This window comes from Amblyomma mixtum, chromosome 5 (genome assembly GCF_055824585.1).
Source record: "Amblyomma mixtum isolate Tamu chromosome 5, ASM5582458v1, whole genome shotgun sequence".
NCBI lineage: Eukaryota > Metazoa > Arthropoda > Arachnida > Ixodida > Ixodidae > Amblyomma > Amblyomma mixtum.
Window position 1 is genome coordinate 174908198 of NC_143016.1, and position 27749 is coordinate 174935946.

The 27749-nt window shown below is 45.3% G+C and overlaps 1 protein-coding gene across 6 annotated transcripts in view; it reads left to right on the plus strand.

Moving 5' to 3' along the window:
* mio (GATOR complex protein mio) overlaps positions 1-27749 on the plus strand; it is a 103063-nt gene that overhangs the window by 6838 nt on the left and 68476 nt on the right. For 5 of the 6 annotated variants that reach the window (XM_089546368.1, XM_089546372.1, XM_089546373.1 and 2 more), the window contains exons 2-7: positions 8865-9051; positions 10069-10139; positions 12966-13027; positions 15989-16068; positions 19099-19145; positions 24550-24608. In XM_089546368.1, coding sequence (XP_089402494.1) covers positions 9002-9051; positions 10069-10139; positions 12966-13027; positions 15989-16068; positions 19099-19145; positions 24550-24608 — 369 coding nt within the window. In that variant the 5' untranslated portion in view covers positions 8865-9001. The remainder of the gene's footprint in view (positions 1-8864; positions 9052-10068; positions 10140-12965; positions 13028-15988; positions 16069-19098; positions 19146-24549; positions 24609-27749) is intronic. The other variant, XM_089546371.1, reaches the window with a different exon arrangement.

A 27749-nucleotide genomic window follows, 5' to 3' on the forward strand; every position in this document is an offset into this window, starting at 1 on the left:
CATTAAAGAAAAATTGCGTTGAAACCCCATAATGCCTAATCGAGGTCTTTTGCAAGAGCGTCTAGCCAACATGGACTTTGGCATACTTGCTAAGAACAGTTGTGCACCATGCTCTTCAATCTGCACCAAAATTCAGCACTTCATATCGAAATTGTCTCTTGCATCAAAACTTTAAGTTGACTTCTTGAACAGTATGAATGATTATCTAACAGGTCAGAAAGTATAACAGTAGCTTTGAAATGGTACACAACACCTACAGGTCTCCGGTGACTCATGCTCAATGGGCACAATAAGGAAAGAGTTAACTCACTTCGTGGATCAGCTTTACTGGCCGAATGAGAATTTTATTCGAGCAAAAAATCTTGGCAGCTGACTTAGGGAGTACAGGGCAGCGCTCAAGAGCCATGCTCAAATTTCTCTGATTGTAATACTGGTACTCAAGCAATGTGAAGCACTTATAGAGCTTTTCCAATTGTTATATGGACTGTTCAGTAGGTTGGGAAGTACAGTGCACTTTTAGCTATGGAGGAATGTTGCAGTGTTGCAACTTTATTAATGTGAAAGCATTACTAGGCTATGTCGGTGGCTTTCTGTCATCAAAACCGTATCCGCAGCGATTAGAGGAAACTGTAAAGAGATATCTTCTCAAAAGTAGTTATAGTTGAAGGAGGAGGATGCGAGGATGTGGCGCAAGAATTTTGGTGCTGATCAGATCAGTAGTCAATTAATGAAAAAGTGACCAAAAGGGGGCGTCGTCGGCCTGGAAGTGGCGCGAAATTTGAGTCGCCGGAAGTGCGGTACCACTTGACGTACCACGTGATTGGCCCACGTGACCGGAAAGGTGGGCGGAGCCCACGCGCGGCGCGAAATTTGAACGAAGCACAATGGAATTAGATGAATTGCACAGATTCCCTCAGTCAGATGATTACACAAGCGATGAGAGATCGATACAGTATCGATGAGTGAACGATAAATGATATAACTAAGTGACAATAGGGGATCAGTGTGCAACTGGTGGGGGATCAATGTGCAGCTGGTAGGGGATCGATCTGCAGCTGGTAGGGGATCGATGTGCAGCTGGTAGGGGATCGATGTGCAGCTGGTAGGGGATCGATGTGCAGCTGGTAGGGGATCGATGTGCAGCTGGTAGGGTATCGATGTGCAGCTGGTAGGGGGTCGATCTGCGCTGGTAGGGGATCGATTTGCAGCTGGTAAGGGGTCGATGTGCAGCTGGTAGGGGATCGATCTGTGCTGGTAGGGGATCGATGTGCAGCTGGTAGGGGATCGGTGTGCAGCTGGTAGGTGATCGATCTGCGTTGGTAGGGGGTCGATGTGCAGCTGGTTGGGGATCGATCTGCAGCTGGTAGGGGATCGATCTGCACTGGTAGGGGATCGATCTGCAGCTGGTAGGGGATCGATCTGCAGCTGGTAGGGGATCGATCTGCGCTGGTAGGGGGTCGATGTGCAGCTGGTAGGGGGTCGATGTGCAGCTGGTAGGGGTTCGATGTGCAGCTGGTAGGGGATCGATGTGCAGCTGGTAGGGGATAGATCTGCAGCTGGTAGGGGGTCGATGTGCAGCTGGTAGGGGGTCGATGTGCAGTGGTAGGGGATCGATGTGCCACTGGGGGGGGGAGATCGATACATGATCGATAAGCCAATTATATGGACAGTTGTGCGTGTGATATAAAAAGAGACATTTATTAGCAAGGAGAGGCAATTAAGAGCAAAGAGGCAACGAGTGCCGAAGAGGTGTCAATGCTTTCGCATTACTCCAATGCGATTTCGGCTGTGCCCTCCAATGTTGTTGCCACTTGTAATGTGCTTAACATCAGCGGCCAAACTATTTGGTCGAATGAGACAGTTACAAACACTCTGCCCTTATAGCATTTCCTTCAGTGCCAAGAAGTGATGATGATGGATTTTTATGGTGCAAGGGCATCTTGGTCAATTTATTGAAAGCTCTCGGCAAAAAGTTACATAACATATTATATAACTGCACAAGGACTTGTTTTACATTAAATTAAATTACTTATTTGGAATCAACATGCAAAAATACATACTTCTCCAAGATGCCATTATTGTGACTTCATTAACAAAAATTTTTATCTAAGACCAGCTTCCCCCCCTTAAAAGAAACAAAATTACACGGGCCAGGTTGTGCTCTGTGCATTCTGTGTTCAAAACAGTGAGTTTCTATATCAGTGAGGCTTAGATAGATACATTAAAAAAGGTTTCCTTGTCAGAAATGCCATCGAGTTGTCCTTATCTACAGGAATTTATGGGGGACTGTAACTGCAAATTTGCAAGAACTGATGCACAGGATGTGCTGTATTAGTTTACTCTAGCTATAAATGTTCTCAATGACGTGGTAGTCATTTTACAGGTAATCATGTGTATAGATGTGTTAAAAGCAAGTGTCTTGCTGTAGGATCTTCCACAAATATTTGTGTACAGTGTGTTAACAATATGTGTTTTTCTTTTTGAACTTACTCCATGGGCATTTTTGTACGGTGATGATTGCTACATCTAACTGTATGTGTACTGTCTCCATGTATTTTGTTACCGGAATTGTATTTTGTAAACGCTGCTGTTGCGCCCAGTGGGGCCAGGGCCTCGTCAGGAGACTAATTAACTCCTTTTGTCGTGCCCCACAGGCAGTACCGTGTATTGCCCATCCAATAAATAAATAAAAAAACCTACAGAATGTTCCTGTGGAAGTTTCTTTGGCCTTGACACACACATGGCCACTCTGCGAACTCATCTTGGCTGGCCCCGTGCAGAAAAGGGAGACTTCCCCCCCCCCCCCCCCCCCCCGCAAAATTGATAGCCAGAATTCTTACAAGATGCCGCACAGTCGAGTATTTCCAGCAGAAGGTGTATGGCTGTTTGAATTAGAGCACTTTTCTAACCCCTTGCTGGGATGTGGAAAGCCATCTTCTCCATGGAGTGACAACTGTGAAATAAAATTTGTCAAATGAGGTTGTTAGAGAAGGCGCTAAAATAAACAAAACATTTCGTGCATTCATTCACCTCAAAAAAGAAGATAGTTTTTCTGGCATCCGTGGGAGGAGAACGCAGTGCTACTATAATGCCAGTGATGCCTTGTGCATTGTGGTGTGCACAAAGGTCCAGTGATCTTTTTTTCTCTTTCTTTTTTGCTCTTGATGCCCTTCCTTGGAGCACACTGCAAGCATGTGGCATCAAATTTTACATAGTGTGTTTTTGCTTTGAAGTGTTGCAAAAGCTACTAGTAAATGTGGGTCACCATGTGGAATTGGCCTGCATATGAACTAAGTGGCCAAACAATGGCTGTGATGTGACAGACAGGTACCAGGTCACACGGGGCATACAAATATAGCTTCTGCTTTTTTGTTTTAGTTCTATCCCGATTCGGAAGCTGGAAACTCCAGCGAGTTAGCAAGTCGTAATTAACGCTGCAGTTTTTGGATCCCACTTGGGAATATTTATTTATTCAAATACCTCATGGGCTCCGGCTGGAGTATTATGTGAGGGGGATTACATAACTGGGGTGCGATACAGAAGCAAATAGAAGATGGTTATTTTAACATCGTTATTCGATAGTAAGCAACCAACCAGAAAATAGAACTAAATTGAACAAGGGAAGAAACATCAGTTAACTGCTCGTAACTTTGTCTTTGAAGAAATTGCCACATATATTTGGAGTAAACTTCGGTGTCAGTTGCGGGGGGTCGATGTATATAGGCATCAGTTATAGTGTGGTACATATTGCGCGTTACGACCTTTATAGAGTTCTTTTAGGACGTGTTCACGAAATTTCCATATAATTTGTACACCCCCTTTTTTAAAGCCTAATTTAAAGGAGAAATTGGGGGACACACTCAAGCTCCGGCATAAGGGTATGACGCGATAGCATAATGGGTTTATTTTATATGTGAAGAAGGTCATTTTCTACTTAACGTTTGTGGACCCCCGGGAGTCGTCATACCCTTCCCGGCGCAGTGGTGCAGCAGTTAAAGGGAATTGATTTTAGGTGCATTGAATTTTAGGTGATCTAATGTTCTACTGGAATGAAAGCTGGCGTTCCTGAATCGACTGAAACAGCATCGTTTTTTGCACGAAGCCAGCAGAACACTTTTTCCCCTCGTGGATGGATGGATGGATAGGAGCGCCCCCTTTGAAATGGGGTGGTGGCAATTGCCACCATGCTCAGCTTTTCTTTCTTTATTTTTGTTCAACTGTGTTGTCAATTCTCATTAAGATTCGCCATCTTCTTTACCTACGGTTTTCCTTGAACTGCTCCACCTGTTGGTGGTGCCCCGAACTGCTGCTTCTTGGAAGCTGTGACATCATGCGTCTCCCTGCCTCCGCGCCTGGCTGGCCCGGCCGCTTCGGCAGCACGGTGCCTGCAGCAACTGCGTAAACGCTATGCGTCACATAGGGGACGCGCTGCGAGTGCCGCCACTTGTGTCCGGAGTCCCTTCAGCTCGAATTTGATTCACGCGGCTGCCAGACCTGTGAAGGGTGGGGCTGCCAAAGTATTATTCCGCTAAAGGTTGTGACAGTAGTGTGGTGGGGGAAGAGACGCGTTATGTCATGCCTTCCCAAAAGACTTTAAGCTCTGAAGAATGGATCCATGTGGCATAGCTGGCCTTTGCGACAAACCTTCTAAGTCCGAATTTTTATCACGGCAATTTGACCGACAGCGACTAAGATATAAATCTTCCTCTGTTCAGAATCCTCATCATGACACTGAAACGACAGTGCCTCAAACCTGACGCTTTTCCGTACGTAATGTCACGTATGCTTGTGAAAGAGATGTTCTTGAAGACCTGGAGCCAGGCAGGAGGAAGTGATTGTTGTTGTCCTCGATATACCAGTAATTACGATCAATAAGCTATAGCACAAGCGCTACATCATCGTCTTCCAGATCAGCTGTGCGCCACCTCACAATCCCTAGAAAGTTCAAGACTGAAGGCATAACAGCCACGCTTTAGCGAAAAGGGGACCTAAATTACATGAAAATTACAGGTCACTTATAAAGACCACAGAGTTTACTGCAAAAAAAATGTGCACTCTATGTAGCACATTGTAGTGCACGTAATTACAAAGGATATGAAGGCCAAAGATGCAGCAGCATTTGTTACATGTGTATTTTTCTTGCCAAGTGACATTTTGGAAGTATTTTCACTGGTTCCAGTTTTTTTTCGCTGATTGAAACAACCTCCGACGGAAAATTGTATCGGATGCAACAGGGAACTGAAATACACATTATAAACACACTGGTCCCTTATTCCGAATTTCCAGCCACATTCACCAAACAAACCTCCCACAGGCAATATGTAGGTATGCATGAATGGGTATAAAAATAAACGTATTGTGTAATAGTGTTTTCATGCGAGCATGCGCAAATATGAGAAAAACTGAGCAGAGAACTTCTTCGCTCGTGTCCGAGACCATCAGAAAGTAACAACGCTGACAATTTACTAACAAGGCCATTGCCACGAGAATCGGGCGCCAGATCCCGTTCGTGGGAGTTACGCACGTAAGTCTGGCACCGTAGTAGCAGCTCTTCGATCACAAAAACTGCGTACTGCATGCTTTTTTGCAATGCTGATGCAATTAAGTTGGCTGCTTTTATAAGTCAAACCCTCACTCCGATGTTTGCACTGCTTACAGGAGTACAAGTCCTATTTCAAATCCCCCCCGCCCCATCCCGGCGCCGCGGCTGCTCTTTTTGTGTGGCTGGAGCATTGAATGAAGCTGACACCTGGATTTACCTAGGCAAAGGGTACATTTTAATACCTAACTCAGGAAAACTTGTCTGGGTCTGTCACGAGCGGAAAAGAAAAGAAGGATGAGTCAAACACTGGACCTAAGGAAAGGCACGTTGATTTGCACGTGGCACTTGAGAGAAAGAGAAGAGGGAAGAAAAGAGAGTGCAGTGGTATTTTTGGAAGACATGGAGATGACGACGATGAAACCGAAAACGATGCGGAAGAAGAAAATGAAGTGAACGTATAAAAGGAGGGGTGGCAACATGGACAGGAAGAGGAACGTTCTAGGTGCGGACGTTGGCGCACGGCCATCGGCTGCTGCCAGAGGTGTTCGATTGTGAGACCTACTGACCAGGAGTGGTCCCCACCGGCCGATTATCCGATCTCGTGGATCACGACGCTTGACCGCGTCTTCGGAACGTGAGTCGTGTGTCAACGCCTCTGGAATGTCAATGTCTGGTGTGTCAACGCCTCAGCCAACAGCCAGTGTTACCTTCCAGACCTCGTCTCCGGTACGAGGGCGCTCCAACGCCAACATCCAGCTAAGGCGACTTGGCTGCACCGACTCCCTTCACCTGATCCTCCTCAACACTCTTTTCATAGAACAGTGGCGTCTCTAGGTGCCACCTGGGTTTTTGTCCGTACTCTGCGTCCGAGATAGCGTGCGAACCACCCTCGTTTGGTAGCAAGCCTGTATGAGTCTGACTTGGCGGTTTACGCATGAGGACCTTTAGTGTGGTAGGGCTGCGGCGGTTGTCTGTAGCATTATCTTTGTGTATGCATAGTGTGCTGTTTTGTTTGTTATTCAGTCATGTATAAAGTGTGCTGCCTTGAGTTTCCTCTTCGAAGCCTTTTCTCTGCTTTATAGGTTTGCACGCACACAGAGCACCTACCATTACACTTTTGTGTGGTAGGGTCATATCAGATTGGATTATAATATGCACAGCTACCACTGTGGGGCGCGCACCTGTGCGAAATGTCATCCTCCAGGCTCCTTTTACCCGTCGTCGCTCGATGAGGTGGCAGGGTGATATAGAGAGGTGATATAGAGACTGAAACTTTAGATAATCGCACCTTCTGAATCCCATTTCGGCAGTTGTACAGAAAGTCGCAGTTTAATGCAGCATCCCTTTAAGCGATGCACCACTGCCCTGCAGTGGCAGGAGCTCCCGGGAAGCGACGGGTCTTGTGCGGCCAGGTTGTTCATCCCGAGCGACCAATCATTAATTTAACTGCCACCTGCCGTGGTGGCCAGGTTGCAAAGTCACATGACCTATGTGGCCCACCTGCCTAATAAGGTTGCTCTGTGGGCACCATTCAAGTCATGCTTGTGATTTTTCACCCACAATGCCAATGCCAGATTTTCTGCATAATGAGGCCTTTAACACATTACAAGAGTGGTCAGATTACGTGAGTGAATACATTATGATTCTTCTTGCATGGTTACAAACGTGTGCTTCAGCATAGGATTATAACACTCCTTGATATAGCTAAACTAGGACCTCACAGTGCCTACTCTCTACTTCAACTAAGACTACTCTTTAATTCTGTGGCAGATTAGTTGTTTGTTTTATTTTATTTTATTTGTATTACCTCTAAGGCTCTCACAATGAGAGTATTAAATGGAAGGGCGATGGAAGGGGGGTGGTCATCCACACACCTGCCTAGAGCACTTGAACTGTCCTGTGTTATGTATTTATGACACTCACCACTGCCTGACGGGCCCAGTATAGCTTTTAAAGACATAAGGAGTTAAACACATGGGAATGTGCATGAGGCACGATAAGGTGTTGTTCGGAGCCCTAGGCTACTCGTAAATGCCACCAGTGTACTCCCCCGGTGCACCGTGGGAGCACTCTACACAGGTGCGTGGACAACTGTACATTCTCATTAATAGCATATCAGACACACTGAACATTAATAAATGATATGTATAAACCCCGAGAAGAAAAAACAATTCACAACTAATAAAAAGGAACGGTTTTAAATGCGCATTAAATGACAATCGTGTGTGAGCTGTCACTTCGAATGTCCATTGCAGAGAATGACCTCTTGAAACCTTTAGTTCTGTGGTTGTCTGGCCTCAAACTGTTCTATACAGTAATAGTGCATAAACATTGGCATAAACAGATGAGTTTCAGTTCGCATGTTTAACTTTGAAAGAAAAAAATCTTTTTTTTTTATGAATTAGTATTTTCAAAGCACTGTGTGAAACACAACGAGGAGTGCATTAGAGTCACTGACTTGTGCCCAGCATGGATGTTTGGATGTATGTGTGTGTGTGTGGTGACCAGCACCATGTGACATGTGGCCAAATATGTTGGTGTGCAGACAAGGAGAAAAAGGCAAGGCCCATGAGAAAACTAATTTACAGCGTAATTATCTTGTTCCAGCTGTCATGCTGTGGCTGGATAACTCATAGTTTTGTTGTTTTGCGCATTCTCTCTGCATTGAACAGTTCTCTGGCTTCGTGGCCCAGGTCATGTGCACAGGTCCCAAGTGTCTCTGAGTAGGCCTGCAAAGGGATATTTATACACTGGCATGTTTGGCCCACATACATTGCCCTGCGGAGTGGAGAGATTCCACTCTTGTGGAAAGCATGGAATCAGCTTCTTGTTCTGTCTATTCTGGAGGAGTCTTCATTAGGCCAGCCACATACCAGATGATAAGTGGTGCCCAGCCGCAATGGTGCTGAGACACAGCCAGGGTGGGAAGCTGCTTCTTTGCAGTGTTCATTAGTGCTGCGGTTTAACTGCACACATTTTACACCACATGGAGACAAGAAAGACCAACAACAACTGTTGGTGTGTACTCGCTTTGGGTCTGATGTTCACTTGCCACATAGCACTAAACAGACATGGACACAGGGAGACAAACAGGACGGGGTCTCCCTGTGTCCATATCTGTTTAGCGCTATGTGGCAAATGAACTGTCACCACCTCGCCGAAGCTTCCATTCTGACAATCTGATGTGTTCCTTCGCAGTTTTGGTGCAGGTGAGCAGTGGGATTTGTTTCTTGGTGCAGGTCTGGGGCAGCCCTGTGGCAAAGCAGAACAGCCACAGCATGTTAATGATGTTGTGCATTTCCTACCTTTTCTTTTTCTCAAGGCGCAGTCATGGTGGCGCTTCCCCTTGGTGTGAGGGCCTTCCTTTCTGTGCCGCCAGGCTGCCAGACACGGAGGACATAGTGCGGGTCCTCTGGTGACGTGCAGGTGTCCAGACGGTGTGCCCCTCTGCTAGCAGCCATGGCTGGCTTGCAGGTTGACGTCACCTGGTGCCACCAGTACCCGAACAGGTCAGTGGCAGCCAAGCTCTTGGGCTGGAGGGAACGACTCCGTCCAAGCTTTATTCTTGACAGTCTTTGGTGGTGTGCCAGAGAACAGCACACATCTTTCTTTAGTAGAAATTGCCTGCAGTGGTTGTGTCTCACATGAGAGAAGCACTGCTGCATCAGTATTTTCTAGGTGCAGGTAACGAAAGCAGGCATTCAGAAAGCCTTACAAGGTATGCAGAGGAGGAAAATGGCGGGAGAGAATCAAGTAACTGCAGATCTTCACTGAAGGTAGAGCAGACAGGACGTTAGAAAAACTTGTCGCCCTAAGTGCACAATGCATTGTTATCTCAAGTTGAAAACAAGGAAGAATACAAACATTGTTCTAGTCTATATAATAAAGGGATATAAAAGACCCGAAAAGTTGCTGGCAAAACAGTTTGTTGTCCCTTGCTTACAAGGGGTGTACAAAGGTAATCACTCAAATAAATTGTGAGCAATCTTAGACTTCAGTCGGCAATGGGATCAGGCTGGTTTCTGGACATGGTGCTTGAACAATTGAATGTTATATTAGAAGGCAGAGCCAAGGCAAGCTGCCCGCTAGCTTTGGCCTGAATACATTTTTTTTAGGCTTTCAGTTTTGTCCTGTTTCTCCAGGTCCTGGTACTCCTCTCCTCGCCCTCACACCCTCCTCTCCTTGTTCTCTCTCCCAAATGGGGAGCGGGCAGATGGAAAAGAGGGAAAGGGGAGAAGACACCTGGCGGCATGTGACGCGAGCAGGCGCATGCCTACACAGGTGTTCCCGGGAATTGGCTTGCACTCACCTCGAGTGCCACAATTTAGTTGACCAGCGTCACCAGCAGCGCACACTGTGGGAGGACCAAATGCTTTCGGTGTACTGTGGAAACTGAAATAACCAGGTTCCACTGTATTGTACTTGGCTGTTCATTTCCAACATTCAGTTCTGAGCCTTGAAAACTCCAGCACTCGAGATGGTGCTGTATTCTGTAAACTTCTCACAGTACTGAATTCTTCCTGCAGGTTCCTTCTTGTGGGCACCGACATTCGTCTCATGCAAGTTCAGGACAAGGGTTCAGTGAGCAGGGAAGCCAGTGAGTATGGAGGCTCTCCTCTGCAGTGCTTTTAGCACCGTCTAAAACATTGGCGCCAGCTACTTTCTTAAATCCTTGCTTGTTGGCATACTTTTTCTTTTTACTTTCTTTATTGTTTTCTTAGAGACAGTCTAAGGGAGGGCCGAGCCAAAAGGCGACAGAGTACCTGGCATGGGCCCTGACCCCATTGCACAATATATGTGAAACAAAATAGCATAGCATAAAGTTTGCTCAAGCTCTTGTCCTATAATCAGGCAATCGGAATTAATGCAAAAAAAAAAAAGACTTGTTATTGCCAGAATAACATATCATTACAAATATTTTTACTTTCTGTACAGTAGGATGATTGGTACGAATTAAAACACCATTTCAGTGGTACATCAGGAAAGTAATGTCTACAACAGTAAACTAATACACCACACATCAGTTTTAAGTCAGTAATTTCTGCACCATCCGGCATAACCATGATTTTCATCGCAAAGCCAAGATGCCAGCACGATTTCACAACAGTAGACAACAGTTTGTAGGGAATGACAAGCGTGGTAAGAGAGAACACAGGTCGCACTTTTTCAAATAATTACGGTAATAAAAATTTAATACTGCTATTCGCAGTATTACAGTATTCGCAGTATTACTTCCTACAGATTTTCGCTAAAAATTTTTAGGCCTTTATCAAAGTCTATCTTGATATCTTTTCTGTTCAAAGCATTAGCTATTTGATAAGGTAATGCTTGCCTTCTGTAGTTAGCTGTAACTTGAGGCATTTTTTGTTTTGGGTTTCGCATGTTGTATGAACTTGAACTGTATGTTGTATGAACTTGAACATGGGAGAGGAATGATGGTGGTGTATAGTGGGGAAATACCTAGCCTGTATTTATGGATCTATTGCAAGAATTTGAAGAGGTACCCCTGGTCAGCCTTTAATGTATTATATTTGACGTGTTCGCATACGTTGTAATCTTCCAGTGTGCGTAATATTTACTTTTGTAATACATTAAGTTTGTTGTTATTAGAGCTTGTTGTCATTCCCCAGATCAGGATACCAAAGCTGATTCTGGAGCAAACTAATGAATAGTATAGTGCCTATTTTAAGCATTTGAATGTTAGATGTTGTACTTTATAAATGCAGCCAGTAATGCGAGACAGACTTGACTTAAGTTATCATGTGTGTTCCATAAGGGGTCATGTATGAACCAAACACCCAAAACTGTTTTGTAAGCTGTACCTGTGAGCGTCCTTGAAATCCAATGCCAACTGAGTTGCAGTCATGTTTATTTATTGGCTTGAAAATTGCTTCTTTTTATTTACATATTTTTATGGGACAGCAAGCCGATAAATACAGTATGACATGGCAGATGGTCATGGCATGATTTCATGATGAACGGTCTGGCACGAGCACTTCTGCCCGTGTCACTGCCCCACTTTGCCATTTTCTAATCCATGACACTACCCAGGGCCACCGAGTGATCGTCCCAATCATGTGAACTAATAAGAGCAGTGACGATGAAATGCAGGACATGACGATGGGCGTGGCAGAAGGGGTGAACAGAGAAGAGAAAAAAATGATGAAGGACTTGCCGCCACGATGAATGAGATAATCGTGTGAGCCCTGGCCCTTGGAGCTTTCAGGCCACATGTCACCTGGAGCCGACGGCCGAGGTCCATGGACGCACCAGATGGCATGGGCAGGGGGGGGGGGCTGTGTGCTCATGTGTTTTGGATCGGTGGGGTCGTAGGGTCTGGTCATGGTGGCATCATCAGTTCGTCGTGTCTTCTGGTTGGGTTGGGGCAAACGGCGAGGTCAGTGCTGGTCAGGCGGGCTGGGGCAAGGCCGTGCTGTGCGGACCAGGAACACATGGCCGACAACAATGGCACACATGGACACCAAAGCTCCAGGACCAGGATGGCTATGATTACCCACACCTCTCATCAAATGTTACAGGATGGCAAGCCGATGAATACAGTACGACATGACAGATGGCTATGGCATGATTTAGTGGCGGATGGCCTGGCATGAGCGCGCCAGCCTGTGCCACATCCCTGGGAAGTGCTTGGCACAGACTTATTTCATCTGAATGGACAAACTTTCCTTCTTGTAGTTTACTACTCCCGGTACCCTGAAGTAGTTAGTCACCCCGAAGACAACATTTTCAAGCAACACCCTTTGCTTTTGTGGTGCCTGTGTCCCTGATATGAAAAATGGGGGCTTACACGTTCACAGCACACTGCATCTTGTCTCGCAGAAGCAGGAGACTGAGTGCATGCTTTTTTGTGTCAAGTGGGCAGCCACTGCTTTGCTTTCTGGTGCACAGGTTGGTCGGTGCATGCTGCCAGGGCACCATCCACTCAAGTCGTATCAAAATGTGGGCCCTGCGCATACGAGCACTAACCTTGTCATTGCCCCTGTATTCATCTGTCCCCTCTCCTTTCACAGTTAGTTTCAATAATTTATCATGGAACAGAAACTGGACCAGGTGCTGTCATGCTCAGTATGAGCTGCAACGCACAAGGTGTCACGCAAGCTCAGCTTGAAGCAGTGCAAACTCAGCGGAGCTGGAAAGTTATGCATATGAAAGCCAGTGAAAAGAACAGAGTAACCTGAATGTTTATGCCTGTCCAGTGGTCTGTGTGAAGGCACATTGATTCACCATAGAGCAGAAACATCAGTTGGTTCTTTCAGGATGCGTTGCAGGTCATAAATGAGCACGGGAGAGCATGCTTAGTGCCTCCCAATAAAGAGCTGACGGGGCCCCTGACCTGGGAGCATGACATTTGTGTCAGAGAATGCTTCCTGCGTGAGCTGGGCGTGTTTCTCTGTGCAACCAGGTCGTGATGCCCTGCCGGGTCCTGAGCTGCTGGCCATCCAGAGTGACCTGGAATACTTCCGGGTGAGTCGTCCAAGGGGAAGGGGTGCGGTGTCGTGCTTGTCCTTCACCATTCCTCCACTTCAGAGGATTATGCCCTTCCTTTTGGGCTGAGAACCTGCTGCATAGGCTGCCATGCACTGCACTGTGCTCCCTTCTGTGGGGTTATTATTCACTTGGGTCATTTGTTGCTCCTGTGTTTCCCTCAGCTGTCCCACCCAGTGAGTGTCATGCTGGCTTGCAGTGGAGCACCAGTGGTCACCATGAAGTGACCACAGATGCCAGGGAATAGGAGTAACAGAATTGTCTGTTCGCTGAGTTGGCATAGCATTTCGGAAACTTAAAAATGTAGTAACTTCAGTCGTCCAAATGATCAGGCAGGCTTTCATAAAGGATACTTGAATATAGACCATATTCACATTATCAATCAACTAATAGAGAAATGTGCAGAATGTAACTAAGGGTTGGGCTTTTATCGGTTCCTTTTTTTTTTTTTTGTTCACACCGAAATGTCAGATGCTGCCTAAATATAACCAACCCCTTAAATATATATATATATATATCTCGTAATCAATGAAGGGTATATATATATATATATATATATATATATATATATATATATATATATATATATATATATATACCCTTCATTGATTACGAGAAAGCATTTATCTCAGTCAAAACTTCATTGCGGAATCAGGGTGTAGAACTTTACATAAAAGTACTGGAAGATGTGTATAATGCCTATGCAGCTACCACAGTCTCCTGTAAAGTCAGCAACAAACTTCAGATAAAGAAGGGTGTCGGGCAGGGAAGGACGATGTCGCCAATGCTATTCACCACCTGTTACAGAAGTTCAGTGATGGGAATGCTGCGCCAGTTGCACCAGTCTGCTTCATTTCGATAAAGCTGCTACATGCTCCTCCAAACAGAGGCTTTTTTGCGAATTTGCACCAAAGCTGCGCCAAAATGAGCCGTCGCCAACGTTAGGTGGTGGTAGTTACTGCCATGTGCGAAAAGTATGGCCAAAAGTATGGCCATGGCTCTTGTCCGCCATTAAAGCTGAGAGAGTAGTGGATAAAATCCAGTCCGATTCAGTTCTCAGTCTTAGTCTCTGATGGGAGAGTGACTGCAGTCTAATGGTTCTTGCTTTCCATTGTGTCCGGTGGTGCGGAGGGTGCGAAGCTAGCGAAGCAGCAGCACAACAGTTGCAGCCTTAGTATGAATGCATCCTGCACTGACACCAGAGGAGGAGAAACACCACATCGAATACTGTCGAAGCCGCCGCGGTGGCTCAGTGGTTATGGCACTCGGCTGCTGACCCGAAAGACGCGGGTTCGATCCCGGCCGCGGCGGCTGGAATTTCTTTGGAGGAGAAATTCTAGAGGCCCGTGTACTGTGTGACGTCAGTGTACGTTAAAGAACCCCAGGTGGTCGAAATTTCCGGAGCCGTCCACTACGGCGTCTCTCATAGCCTAAGTCGCTTTGGGACGTTAAACCCCATGAACCAAGCGAAACCGAATGCTGTCAACATTGCTGCATCAAATGGGAGATTAGCACCAAGAGTTCACCTACATTGCGTCAACACTCACCAGCATTGTACTGAACGCGTACAGCTTGCGAACCTGAAAGACGCGGGTTCAATCCCGGCCGCGGCGGTCTAATTTCTACTGAGGCGAAATTCTAGAGGCCCGTGTACTGTGCGATGTCAGTGCACATGAAAGAACCCCAGGTGGTCGAAATTTCCGGAGCCCTCCACTACGGCGTCTCTCATAGCCTGAGTCGCTTTGGGACGTTAAGCCCCAATAAACCAAACCAACCATACAGCTTGCAATACACAGCACAACACACACTGCACAAAACAGACATGCATTCCACATGCTCGCACTAGACAGCAAAAAGCCTAAACGCTCACGCCACAAAAGGGGCACAAGCTTCGACTGCAGCGCCCCCTCACCACATAGGAACTAGTTGCATCCAGCTCCGGAGTGAAAGTTTGGAAGCGAAGCTTATTTAAAAACATAAAGCTCAACTGTATCATGTAATGGTTTTCTTGGACAGTTCTTGCATGTAAGCACCATTGTATGGTTACACGAACCGCAAAGGCACAAACACTGGCCCCCGCAACAAAGGAGCTGTGCAAAGATTTTGCTTTATTTGTCTCGCAGCAGTGCACCGCTCCAGCACTCTAGACAAGCCTGCTCACGTTTGTCCACCAGCCCTTGTTTAGGTTTTGTCTCGGGTTCATCTGAAACCACACCAAAAACAGTGCCGTATACATTCTCTGCACTTGTTCTAGTTTTGAGCACCTCTTCTCTGTCTTGTGACAGGTTGCTAAGAGCAGGGAAGAAGGAAATCGTGCATTTTCTCAGATATCGAAGGGAATCTTTGTGGACTCCACAAATACAGCATTACCTAAAAATCACATTTAATATACTGCCCCACATGTCTGCAGGCCGTGATATCATTATTTATTTACTTATCAATGCTTTAAGCATTTGTTATGCTTATGCATGGAAAGGCATTCAAGGATACGTTGGTCAGCCTTGTAAAAAACATGCAAAAAACCTTAGTATACCATGTAAGCGAACACAAATTCATTTTTCAGCCGAAAAGTCCGTAAAGAGAGGCATATTCCTCTTCTCGACACCGTGATGCTTAGGAACACAACCAACTGTAGCGATGGTGTCTTGTTTTGACAGTGACTGGAAATACAATCCAAACCTCAGAAGAGAGATACATAATGTTTGGAACAAAAGCTGTTACATTGCCTTTGAGATCTATTCCTACTTCGTCTATGTAGTTGCTCTTTCTAAAAACCGCAAGTTTTTCATTGTTAAAAAAAAAATAATTGACTTCATGATGTTACCTGTATTTGGAGTTTATCAAATGGATTAAGTATAAGGCACTGTTAACCAGTGTCATGTGTGAGGCTGTTTTGCTGATGTGCATCTCTCGCTCTGTTTTATTGCCCACGGTCGACAGTGCTACAGCTGCTACATGAACCCCCGCACTGACATACTGCTTGCTGTGGGCCAGGACACTGGAAAGGTCAGCCTCGTCAGGTAAGTACTGCACGGTGGTTATTCCCCGGCTGTCAGAAATACCGGCTTGTTCATGCAGCTGTCTGGCATTCGCACTGTCACTTTGTTTTACTTGCTGCTTGGCTGGACTGATCTAGTTGCTGCTAGTACTGCAGGGCAGGTACAAGGTTGCACAATCATCACAACCTGACGGAAGGGAAATGTTTGGCTCCGGAGCTTGAGGCAAAACTGTGCACTCTGAGGCATTACTTTCATTATGACGAATAATGGAAGTGAGTGGGCGAGTTGGTTTTCTATTGTGACAGTCAATCATTCATGATTGAACTGCGCTAAAAAACACGGACAGAGACAGAAAACACGTACACATATAGAGCGCACTACGCTCTCTACTCTGCACTCTATGTGTGTACGTGTTTTCTGTCTCTGTCCGTGTTTTTTCACACAGTTTAATCATGAATGACAAGCACCAGCTAGCCCGCCAGAAAACCCTTCTGACAGTGAAAGGGCTCAAAAAGACAAGGACAACAGAAAAGGAGAGACATACAAAGCGCTTACTTTCAACTTTCAAAATAAGCGCTTTGTATAACTCTCCTTTTCTGATGTCCTTGTCTTTTTGAGTGCTTTAGCTGTCAGAACATTATGACAAACTTGTTGGCGATGAATTCTCAGATCAGAAATTTGAGCATATTTTTGTTAGTTTTCCCATAGGATTCAGTGTTAAAAAAGTATGCTTAAGATGAACTGTTTCGTGTGCTTTTTGGTTAAAACAAACTTCGCAGCACCTACAAACCGTAGCGACCACGCAACAGTACTTGCAGGGCACCTACACAACACTGGTGAGAGGGAAAAAAAAAATTATGAGGAGGAGGAGGAAAGGTGGGGAGGTTAACCGGTAGATGAAACCAGTTTGCTACCCTGCATGGGGGGGGGGGGGGGGGGGGGGGAACGGATGAGGGGATATAAAGGTGAGGGAGGAAAGGGAGAGATGTGCGAAAAAAGCACAAGGCGAAAAGGCTTAGGCAAAGGCACAGCCCTTGAATGCTGACACGGAGCATTGTAAGGTGGCCAGATACCTCTATATGGAGAAGTGGCGTCAACAGCTGATTAAGGGCGAGGCAAAGCACTGCTGACAAAATGCAACTAGATGGCTTCTAAAATGGGCAGAAGAGGAGCAACCGTGCTGAAACGCAAGCAGGTTGATCCCCACCATGCTCTGTCGCAACCCCTGAAGACAGAGTGCCGGTTGCGGAATGCCATCTGAAACGAAGTGTTCATGACGACACTTAGTCTCCTTAGCCCTCGCATATTGGTTTCACCAGACTGCATGCCCCGTCATAGCCCCAACCATCCAACCGCTGTCACGAAACTTGAAGGTGGGGATACGAAACCATGTCATCTAGTGCCCCACTGCACATGCTGCACTGTACGCAGTGTGGTTGCGCTGGCTGGACAAGCCTGACGTTTCTTTTGTGCATTTTTTTCTTGACCTTAGTGTCCTAACGATCAAAGTGGTTGCCTAGAAACAGCCACAGCAGCGCACACAGGCTGTAACTTCACCCTTCCACTATACTTGAAAAGCTGGGCAATTATTGGAAACAAATGACATGCATGCTTAATGATGGCACTCATTTCCCTTAAAGGTGCAGTGAAGAGGAATCTGAACTCGTCTTTTTGCCACTGGAACTCGATCTGCACGTTCCAAGCATTCTTAGAAACTTCGACTTTTGCCCTGTGTGGCCAATTTCCCTAATTAAGTCGGATTAACGTCCGGCTCCCGCCTTTTTTTTTTTAAATTCTCCGCGAACCTTTCTGGTTAACATCCCTGCTTTTCCCTCTCTCTCTCTCTCCCCGTACGGTGGGCTGACTCAACCAATGCATGGAGTGCTTTTCAGCCAGCTCCGTGGAGGCTTTGCTTTCGCTTTTATTTTGTTTTTTAGGTTTCAGTGAATAAATAGTTTCATTCGCAGATAATATAGCCGCAAAATAAGCCCGCAGAAATAAAAATACGCGCGGACTATTTGCTACTACGGGTTACTACGGATTACTACGTATTACTACACCAATAGCAGAGCAGCAAGCCTCCACGGAGCTGGCTGAAAGGCACTCCATGCATTGGTCGACTCCGCCCACCGTACGGGGAGAATTAAAAAAATAAAGGCTGGAGCCGGACGTTAATCCAATTTAATTAGGGAAATCGGCCACACAGGGCAATAAAACGAAGTTTCTGAGAATGCTGGGAACGTGTAGATCGAGATCCTGCGGCAAAAAGACGACTTCAGATTCCTCTTCACTGCACCTTTAATATGCCCATATATTCAAATAAAATTTCAGTTGACATTTGCACCACATCCAGTCGTTGTCTCTTTCTTGTCGCCACCGAGTGCATTTAAGCATCAGAGCAATGCTATGCCAGCTAGCCTCTATTGTTGCCTCGCTAGATCTCAAACGAGAAAATCACTACCAGTCAGATTCAGTCAGAGATCTAAAACGAGAAAATCACTACCAGTTAGATTCAGTCAGCTGTCGACTGCATAATGGCACGACGCACTGACGTGCCGTGTGGTGCTGTACTTCATAGTTGACCGATCCGCTAGTGTGCAGCAGCCACACAGCGGTGGCTCTCAACGGTCGTCAACGCTTATCCTGCGCAATCTTTTTGCCGCGTGCTGGCAGTCGATTCTGTGAGGAAAGAGCAAGATAACTCGTGTGACAAGTGCAAGATACTGCCATCAGGGAACGTCGCAATGTTTGTCCATGAGTTTTAATAAGAAATCCATAATTTCTGAATGTTTAGGAGATCGTTTAGGAGGAATGAATGTGCGGTGTGAATTGAATCGAATAGCGAATGCTTTTCGAAAACTACTCTAAGTTCTGAATATTTGCGCACCCTCAGCTTATAAACTTTGCCTTTTGGTAGGAATGGTATCACGAGCAGCAAGAGTAGGTGTGAATGAGGTGATGCACCTTGTACATAAAATGTGCGACCTGCTGTTCTGTGGCCAGTATTTTCTGTTGCTGCTTGACTTGTTTTCTTGGCTACACCTGTTGCAGTTTTGGCCGCTCATTTCAAGACCAAGAATGGGCCAGCAAAGAGTTTGGTGAGTGCTTAAGCATCTCTACACCGGAGTTAATGGGAAAAAATTCTGTGTGCTATGGTTGCTTTCTGCCATTTGGTCTGCAGGAATCACAAGCACTCCCATTTTATAGTTTGCAAGTTTGGCAAACTGTACTCTACTCATTGTGACTGTACTCTACTCATTGTGCCAGTGGTGTACATTCATGGTTGTGCACCCTGATGCTCAAGGTGCACTGCTTCAGTACTAGGCTTGTATTTGTACTATGTAATTTTTCATATAAATAATTTTTATTCTTATTTATTTTATTTTATTATAATAAGGGAGTAATTACTCACTGACATCCACCTGAGTGCAGCCATACTGCTACAAAGGAAAGCTATACAGCTTTCTCAGAAACTTCGCAGTTAAAGAAAAATTCGTCCTGGTCTGGGGTTCGAACCGGGGACCACCGCTTCACCGGAGCAGTCGCTCTACCAACTGGTAACTGTATAGCTTTCCTTTATAGCCGTATGGCTGCGCTCGAGTGAATGTCAATGAGTAATTACTCTCTTATTACAAATCTACTCCACCTTGGGGGATTCCCCTAAACATTTGACCAGTACTAGGGTTGCATGTCTCGAAGCGTAAGCAGTCGCTTGATGTGTGATGCAAAAAACATTGAATGGGGTGACTGGGGTTCAATCCAGCTGAACCTAGTTTACAGAGCGGAAATTCGATTAAGCATGGTCAGACACGGTTTGCTGTGGTTTAACTTTATTGCCTATCAATGACTTGACTTGGCTGTTACTTGATTAAAGAAAAGACCTGATCATAAGAGTCATCGGATTCAATCAGCCTTCTACAATACACGGCCAAAGCACTGGTTCCAACGCACTGTTCCTCCATGACTATCTGCGGACATCAAGCAACGCAACGCTTCGCACTTTTTATTATCTTATCAGATGAACGGCGAATCACATGGTTCAGCGCAACTGCGAGAAGGGCATTGAGTCGCATTGTTCGATGCAGTTGCAAAGGCTTGTGAACGCCGCCAGCTGCACCTCGCGCGAATCACATGGTATGACGTCGCAGCCACGCCCCAGCTCCGCCACTTGAAGGTCATTCTTCGGTGTGACGTAACGTTGAGGTTGTGCATAAGAGGAGCAGAGCTTCCGCTCTAAAAAGATGTGAAGCTAGGCTGCTGGCTCTGCTGTTCCATCCGCAGGTTGAGGTGGAATTGCAGTTGCTTTCAGTGCAGCAATTGCTAGGGAGAGCTACTGCTTGGGAAGCAGGCATTTGGAAGCCCTTGCCAGATAGACTGCATGGCTTGGCCTCTCACTTATGGAATATTGCTGATTTGTAGGTATGATGACTGGTCCACTTATTTCCTTCTTGGCGTTGCCCAGTGACTGCTAGCCATCCTGGTTAACAGGGGTGGACTTAAAGGCGCACTGTAGAGGAATCTGAACTCGTATTTTTACCACTGGAACTCGGTCTGCACGTTTCGACCGTTCTTCGAAACTTCGAATTATTGCCCTGTGCGGCCGATTTTCCTAATTTAAATCTGATTAAACGCCCCGCTCCCGTCTTTTCTTTTGACTTCCCTGCAGACAGTGGGAGGAGGCGACCAACCTTTCAACAAGTCCCATGGCGGCTTGCCACACTGCCATCGGCAGAGGGATACGTAGTGATCGGCAAAAGCAAAGAGTCCACGAGTATTTTTATTTCCATGGGCCTAATTTGCAGCTATGTAGTCTCTGACTAGACCTATTTATTCACGGAAACCTAAAAAACAAAATTAAAGCAAAAGCAAAGTCGCCACGCGACTGCCTGATAGGCACTCTATGAGATGGTCGACTCCTCCCACCGTCTGCGGGGAATTCGAAAAAAAAAAAAGTGGGAGCCGGATGTTAATCCAATTTAAATTAGGGAAATCGGCCGCACAGGGCAATAATTCAAGTTTCGAAGAATGCTCGAAATGTGTAGATCAAGTTACCGCGGCAAAAGGATGAGTTCAGATTCCTCTTCAGTGCACCTTTAAGGGTCCGTCTTGGAGGGGGTGTTTTTATGGGTGAGCAGTCCCATCTGAGCCATGTACTTCGACCGTTTAGGCCAAAGAATGAGGTTCGGGGTTTTTTCCTGTATAGAATTTTTAGCCTGGAGGAGAGCGATTCACCTTCATAAATCCACCCCTGCTGGTTAGCTTAGCTTTCGGAGCGAATTCCCTGTTATTGCTTTCCTGGGTTCAAGTCTTGGATTACAGACTTCAGGAAGCTGTGGTTGCACGTGGATGGCTGCTGGTGACTACAGGGCAACATTTGAGCAACATTGTTTCCTCTGGCCAGGTTTCTCGATGTTACTAGAAACACTGAAAAGGTAGCATTGAAATTTGGGCTTGTTGGTTCATATTTCTGGCCAGTAGCTCAACAAGACAAGGGACCAGCGAACAAGTAGACACACACAGCGCTAACTTCCAACGACTTCAATGTAAAAGATTCAAAACAATTTATACATGCAGCATTGCCATGAAAGATATGCGAAAATCGGCGTGAATGTACGTAGGCAATCTCTCTTTTAGAATTGTCTGACAGAAGGTGTTCTTACGCTGCTTACACAAACTTCCTAGTCTGGCTATCTTCTCTGCTTCGATGATCTCACGAGTGCACCTGCCCTTGCTTTTCCCCACTAAAAAACACTTACTGAGGAAGGACCTGCAATTGTTACATGCATTACAATGCTTTACTAGTTCTCCGTCTTCTTCGTTCTTATTACTTACATTGCGATTATGCTCACGAAGACTCCATTTAAGCAGCGACCAGTCTGTCCTACATTGTTGTCCACATGAGAGTGGAATTTGGTACACTACACCTTCTTTACATTCAACAAACGGTGTTTTGATGTTTCTTTAATAACAGGCTTAGATTTCTGGGCATTAGCATCATCATTCACCCTGGTCATACCTGCTGGGCCTACGAACCATGCAATAGCCAGCCTCTCCTGCCCTTCAACTCAGCCCACTCCAGACTAGTCAAAAGAGTGATTGTGAACCTTTGCCTCCAAAATGCCCTCCGAAAATCATGTCCGCATCTGATGCATCAAAGTGTGCAACAACAGAGCAATAGGCTGTCGCATGCTGGCTATCCTGATCACCTTCAGATATCAGTAGCAGAAAGTTTGTTGAAAAAGTTGAATACAGCAGAGCAATATTGTGGCCGGGAGCTCTTTGGAAGACAGAAAAAAATGTCAGTAATTCCGTATGTGCATGGCATTTCTCACAGCCTGAAGCGCATTGCAAAACGGATTGATGTTTCAATTGTTTTTTTCTGCCCCTGAGAAGTTGGACAGCCTATGCAAGGTAAACAATTCTGTTCGTCACGTGTCTAGTCAATGCAAAAAGAAACATCAAAACACCGTTTGTTGAATGTAAAGAAGGTGTAGTGTACCAAATTTCACTCTCGTGTGGGCAACAATATGTAGGACAGACTGGTCGCTGCTTAAATGGCAGTCTTCGTGAGCATAATCGCAATGTAAATAATAAGAAGGAAGAATACTGAGAACTAGTAAAGCATTGTAACTTATGTAACAATTTATTCATGTAAGTGGGGAAAAGCAAGGGCAGGCGCACTTGTGAGATCATCGAAGCAGAGAAGATAGCCAGATTAGGAAGTGCTTGTGTAAGCAGGGTAAGCACGCCTTCTGTCAGACTTTCTAAAAAAGAGATTGCCTACGTACATTCACGCCGATTTTCGCATATCTTTCATGGTAATGCTGCATGTATAAATTGTTTGGCATCTTTTCTATTGAAGTCGTTGGAAGTTAGCGCTGTGTGTGTCTACTTGTTCGCTGGTCCCTTGTCTTGTTGTGCTACTGGCCAGAACTATAAAAAGTTAGCTGGTACTGAACACAATTTCCAGCAAAATAGATTGCAAAACGCAGTAGTCTTTGACATGTGGGTAAATGATGCACGCAAATAAGAGTTTGTTTGTGTGCTGAAGTTCCATAAAGAGTTTACCTTGGGTTTCATTTTCTCATGATGGCACTGGAAGAAAAAAACAGGTCGAAAAGTGTTATAAAAAAAAACGGTCTGCTTATTGGTTTGGTTTGCGTTGCGAGGGTTTAACGTCCCAAAGCGACTCAGGCTATGGGAGACGCCGTAGTGCAGGGCTCCGGAATAATTTCGACCACCTGGGGTTCATTAACATGCACTGACATTGCACAGTGCACGGGCCTCTAGAATTTGGCCTCCATCGAAATTCGGCCGCCGCAGCCGGGATTAAACCCGCGTCTTTCGGGTCAGCAGCCGAGGGCCGTGACCACTGAGCCACTGCTGCGGCGGGGTCTGCTTTTTGTCATGCAGTAGTTTTGTTCTACAGTCCTAAATGTGGGTGGAGCTTCAGCATATTTGAGTTGTTTATCCAAATATAGCGGCAAACAGAAATGAAAATGGTCCTGTAAAATGGTCATCCAAGGAAGCGAACGTCAGCACAAACAAGCCTGGTAAACGGAGTGCAGTTCGAATTTACTTTAGCAGAACTGACTTGCTTACGAATTAGTGACTTTTTCTTTTTTTCAGAATCAGTCTTTATTTGCTTACACATTTTATAAGTACAGCATATCATGCAGATGGAGGTCCCGAACTCAAAGACTGTAATGGAACCTCTTTGGTTTTATTTGGCGTATGGAGCCTTGTGCGTCCTGCCGAGAACAGCCGCCAGCACAGGGCACGTACTGCCTGCCACTCATCCAGAACTACCTTAGGCCTTGCAAATACGGTCAGCTCCGCTACGGGCCGACCAATTTAATATGGTCGTTTTTCTAAAGAAAGGTCTACTTATAAGCGACGGTACTTGAAGTAGTTAAGAGATTCTGATAACATAACACTCTAACCATGGCAAGCCGCTTAAAGAACAGCGCAGGCCAACATTGCACGTAGCATACACTGCGTGGTGGGACAAGCACTGATGCTGCTAGGGGTGGGAGGTGCCTTGATGCAATGCTTCCCTATGCTGTACACTACCTTGACCAAGACTGGGCAGAAGAGGAATAAGTGATGGGCGCACTCACCCCCTGACTCCAGTCCGACCGTGCCTTGACGAAGCGTCGAGAGCACATTGCTTTGAAACCAGTAACCACTGCTGCATTTAAGTGAAGCACGTGTTCTCCTCTGCAGGCATACATTTTCGATGGTTTGCAACTTGACTGATTTTTGTGCTGGGAGTACTGGGGCTGGGGCACTTTGCATATCAAGCATCGGCATCACTCTGTGACGCCACCTCGTGGCTTCACCGGTTTGTGATGAAATCGGAGTTGGGCATTCCCACTTAGCACCCCAGGCCAAATTTAGATTGTAAATTATGGGACTGCCGAAATTCTTTGAATTATCTGGAGTTTTGAATTAACCATGCTGGAATTGCTGAGGTTGAACTGTATTTTCTTGCCATTGCAGTGCCCAAGCAGCCACGCCGATGTAACATGGTGGCATGGAATCCCGTCAACTATAACTATGTAAGTGATGGCTCCAATGAAGGGCGGAAGGTTCTCCGACCTCTTGGGGTGCAGTCATTATTTAATAGCATTGTGCTGCTGGAAAGGCGTGTTTTTATCTGTTGGTTTTCCTTTTCTTGTCTGCTGGCCTTCTCTAACACATTCTCTAGTTAGCATTCTCTAACACATTCTGTAGTCTGTGGCATTCTCTAGTTATTTTTTGTTCATAATGTCCAAATTTTTGTGTCAGCATGTGCTAACAATGGCCTGCTGTATTGAATGGTCGCAATGTTGAAATTGTAGTCGTCTTCACTTGGTGTGTGCGGGGGTAAAAAGATGGGGGAGGGAAGCACGTTTTTACTTGGCAGAGTTGTGTGCACAGTGCATGCCGTTTTCTAATCGCATGTGACTGTGAATGGCATAATCTGAAGTTTGTGAAGGGTGGTGCCATATGTTCCCTTTGATACGAGAAGGTTACAGTGCACAGAGTGCATTTCTGCAAAATGATGAGTACTAGTTCCACGTATGAGGAATAAGTATAGCCCCACGATTTGATGCAATATGTAAAATCATCAAGTATATTTAAGTAGTTTTAGAGGAAAGTGCTGACATGCTTGATAGAGTACAAAACATGCACGACCCAGTGTCTTGCAAAATGTTACAGATATGCTTCTTGAAGTGTAGTGACGAGTCTAGCGTAACGCCAAGGTATCGGCATGTTTTGACTTGCACATGCAATTTTATGTTACCAATTCTTCAAGTTATAGCTCCTTTATTTTTGCTACCTGAGAATTAGGGGTGTGCGAAAATTCGAAATTTCGAATATATTTCAAAAATTATATTTTTAGTATTCGTATTCGATTCGAAATCCAAGTATTTGTATTCGTTCGAATATTCGACCCGACGCGAATATTCGTATCTAGCCGAATATTCATTGTGAGCACTGGCGTTCATTTCGGTCCGCAAGCCCTATCGACCGAGACATAACAACATGGCGACACCTAGAGCAATGCGCATGGATGAAGGAAAATTTTTCCTTCCTCTAAGGGCCATGCCATAGCTGACTGCACTGGTGAGCTTTTTTGTGGCTATACCTGCGAAGCTGCTATAGTCAGAGCTGTACACAAAGAACCTCGCAATACGTGCCAGGTCAGTGCCAAGTGAGAGAGAATTTTCTGTGGCTGGAGGAGTCGTTTCAGCTAGAAGGGAACTACTACTGCCTGACCATGTGGAGCAGCTGGTTTTCTTTCATGACAACCTTTAATGTTCATCCCAGCAACGCGTTTTGATGCTGATGGCAATCTAGCCTTAATAAATGTTGTACTAACCATCCTTTCTGATATTTCCACTCTTCTAAGAATATGTTCGAGACTTTGATACTTTTGTGCAACCACACACACCTTTTGTGTTCATTTAATCATCGATAGTTGAACTGTGATGTTCTTGGGTGCTTAAATAAATGTTTTGTAGTGATTAAATGCGTCTGTCCTAGATTATTCGATATTCGATTCGATATTCGGAACTAAGTATTCGTATTCGTATTCGAAAAATTTGATATTCGCACACCCCTACTGAGAATGTGAAGATTATGTAATTTGTTTTTACTGCAGTTGGTTCTGCTCTTTGATCACCTTCTTTACCAGAAATAAGGTTTGTCATCATAATGGCATTGCCATCTTGTATGCAGTTGTGAAAATCATTTGTGTAAAAGGAAAACTAAATTTGCCCTACTGTTAACTTTAGCTGACGAGGAAAGGCTCAGTTGATTGCAGTGCCAAGAAGCCTCCAAGTTTGTGCATGACGGAATAGGGCAGTGTGCATGTACTAAGCGTGAGCCTCTATTGGTCCGTGGATTTTCTTTGGAAGGCCATGGCAACAATCTATCCTTATGAGAAACGAAGGCCTTGAGGTGGTGCTGTTTTGTCCAGCGTGAATGCAATGAGCTCTAGATGTCATTTGTGTAGAGCGTGGTGTGAACTCATCCCAGGGGGCTCATTTTGAGCCAAACGGGGAAGTTGCTAAAGAGTAGTGGGCTAAGGATAGCTCCCTTTGGCGTGTCCTCAACAAAAGCTGGGGACGTGGGATATTTGGGGCACTCGTGAAGATTTGCGTCTCTTTTATATAGTCCAAATTGAATGAAAAGAACTTGCCTCTGAGCCCAAGATATCTGGGTGCTTTGAGTGGTGCCGGTTGAGAAACAGAATCAAAGGGGAAAACTGTAGCTGGCACGTGTCTGGTTTGCAGGTCCTCTTGGAATGTCGTGAAATGAGCATTTGAGAGGGCTGAAAGCGTGCCACTTGTTAGTATTGGTCAGCGAGAGGCTGATTTTGATGCGCAAAAATAATTTTTGGAGGAAAAGCAGGAAGCCATGCAGGCACTCTGCATTTCAAGCAGAGAAAATTGTCTGTGCAGTGCACTACTTTTTTATAGTGTGCATTGAAGGCTGTTAAGGGGGGAAGCTGGTCTTAGAAAAAAAATTTTTGTTAATGAAGTTACAATAATGAAATCTTCTAGAAACATGTATTTTTGCGTGCTGCTCCAAATATGTAATTTAATTTTATGTGAAAGAAGTCCTTGCACACTTATTTAATATGTTATGCAACTTTCTGCCGACAGCTTTCAATAAATTTTGCTGCAGGAAACTTGCTAGGAGGCATGCCATTGGCTTGTCTTGACATCAAACTATGCAATAAGGGTAAAGATATTATCCTGCCTATGATAGAAGTTGAGTTACAGGGTTTTAAATTTGCCACTTCACAAACGTAAAGAAACGATTTCAAATCCTATGAAATAGCTCACCTTCTATAGCAGGCAAGATGATAATTTTACCCTTATTACATAGCTTGATGTCAAGAGAAACCAATGGCGTGCATTCTAACAAGTTTCCCACCGTAGAATTTCTTTCAAACTCTCGGCAGAAGTTACCCAACATACTGCATAAGTGCCGAAGGACTTGTTGTACATAAAATTAAATTACATATTTGGAATCAGCATGCAAAAATGCATATTACCTGAAGATTTCACAGTTGTGACTTCATCAATAAAAATTTATTTCTAAGACCCTCTTCTTCCCCTTAAACTGCAGATTGCCTGGGGCGCAGTGTGAACGGGCACCGTGCAGTTGGTATTTACTGTCCTGTGGTGCCGTGTGCGTCTTGTTCC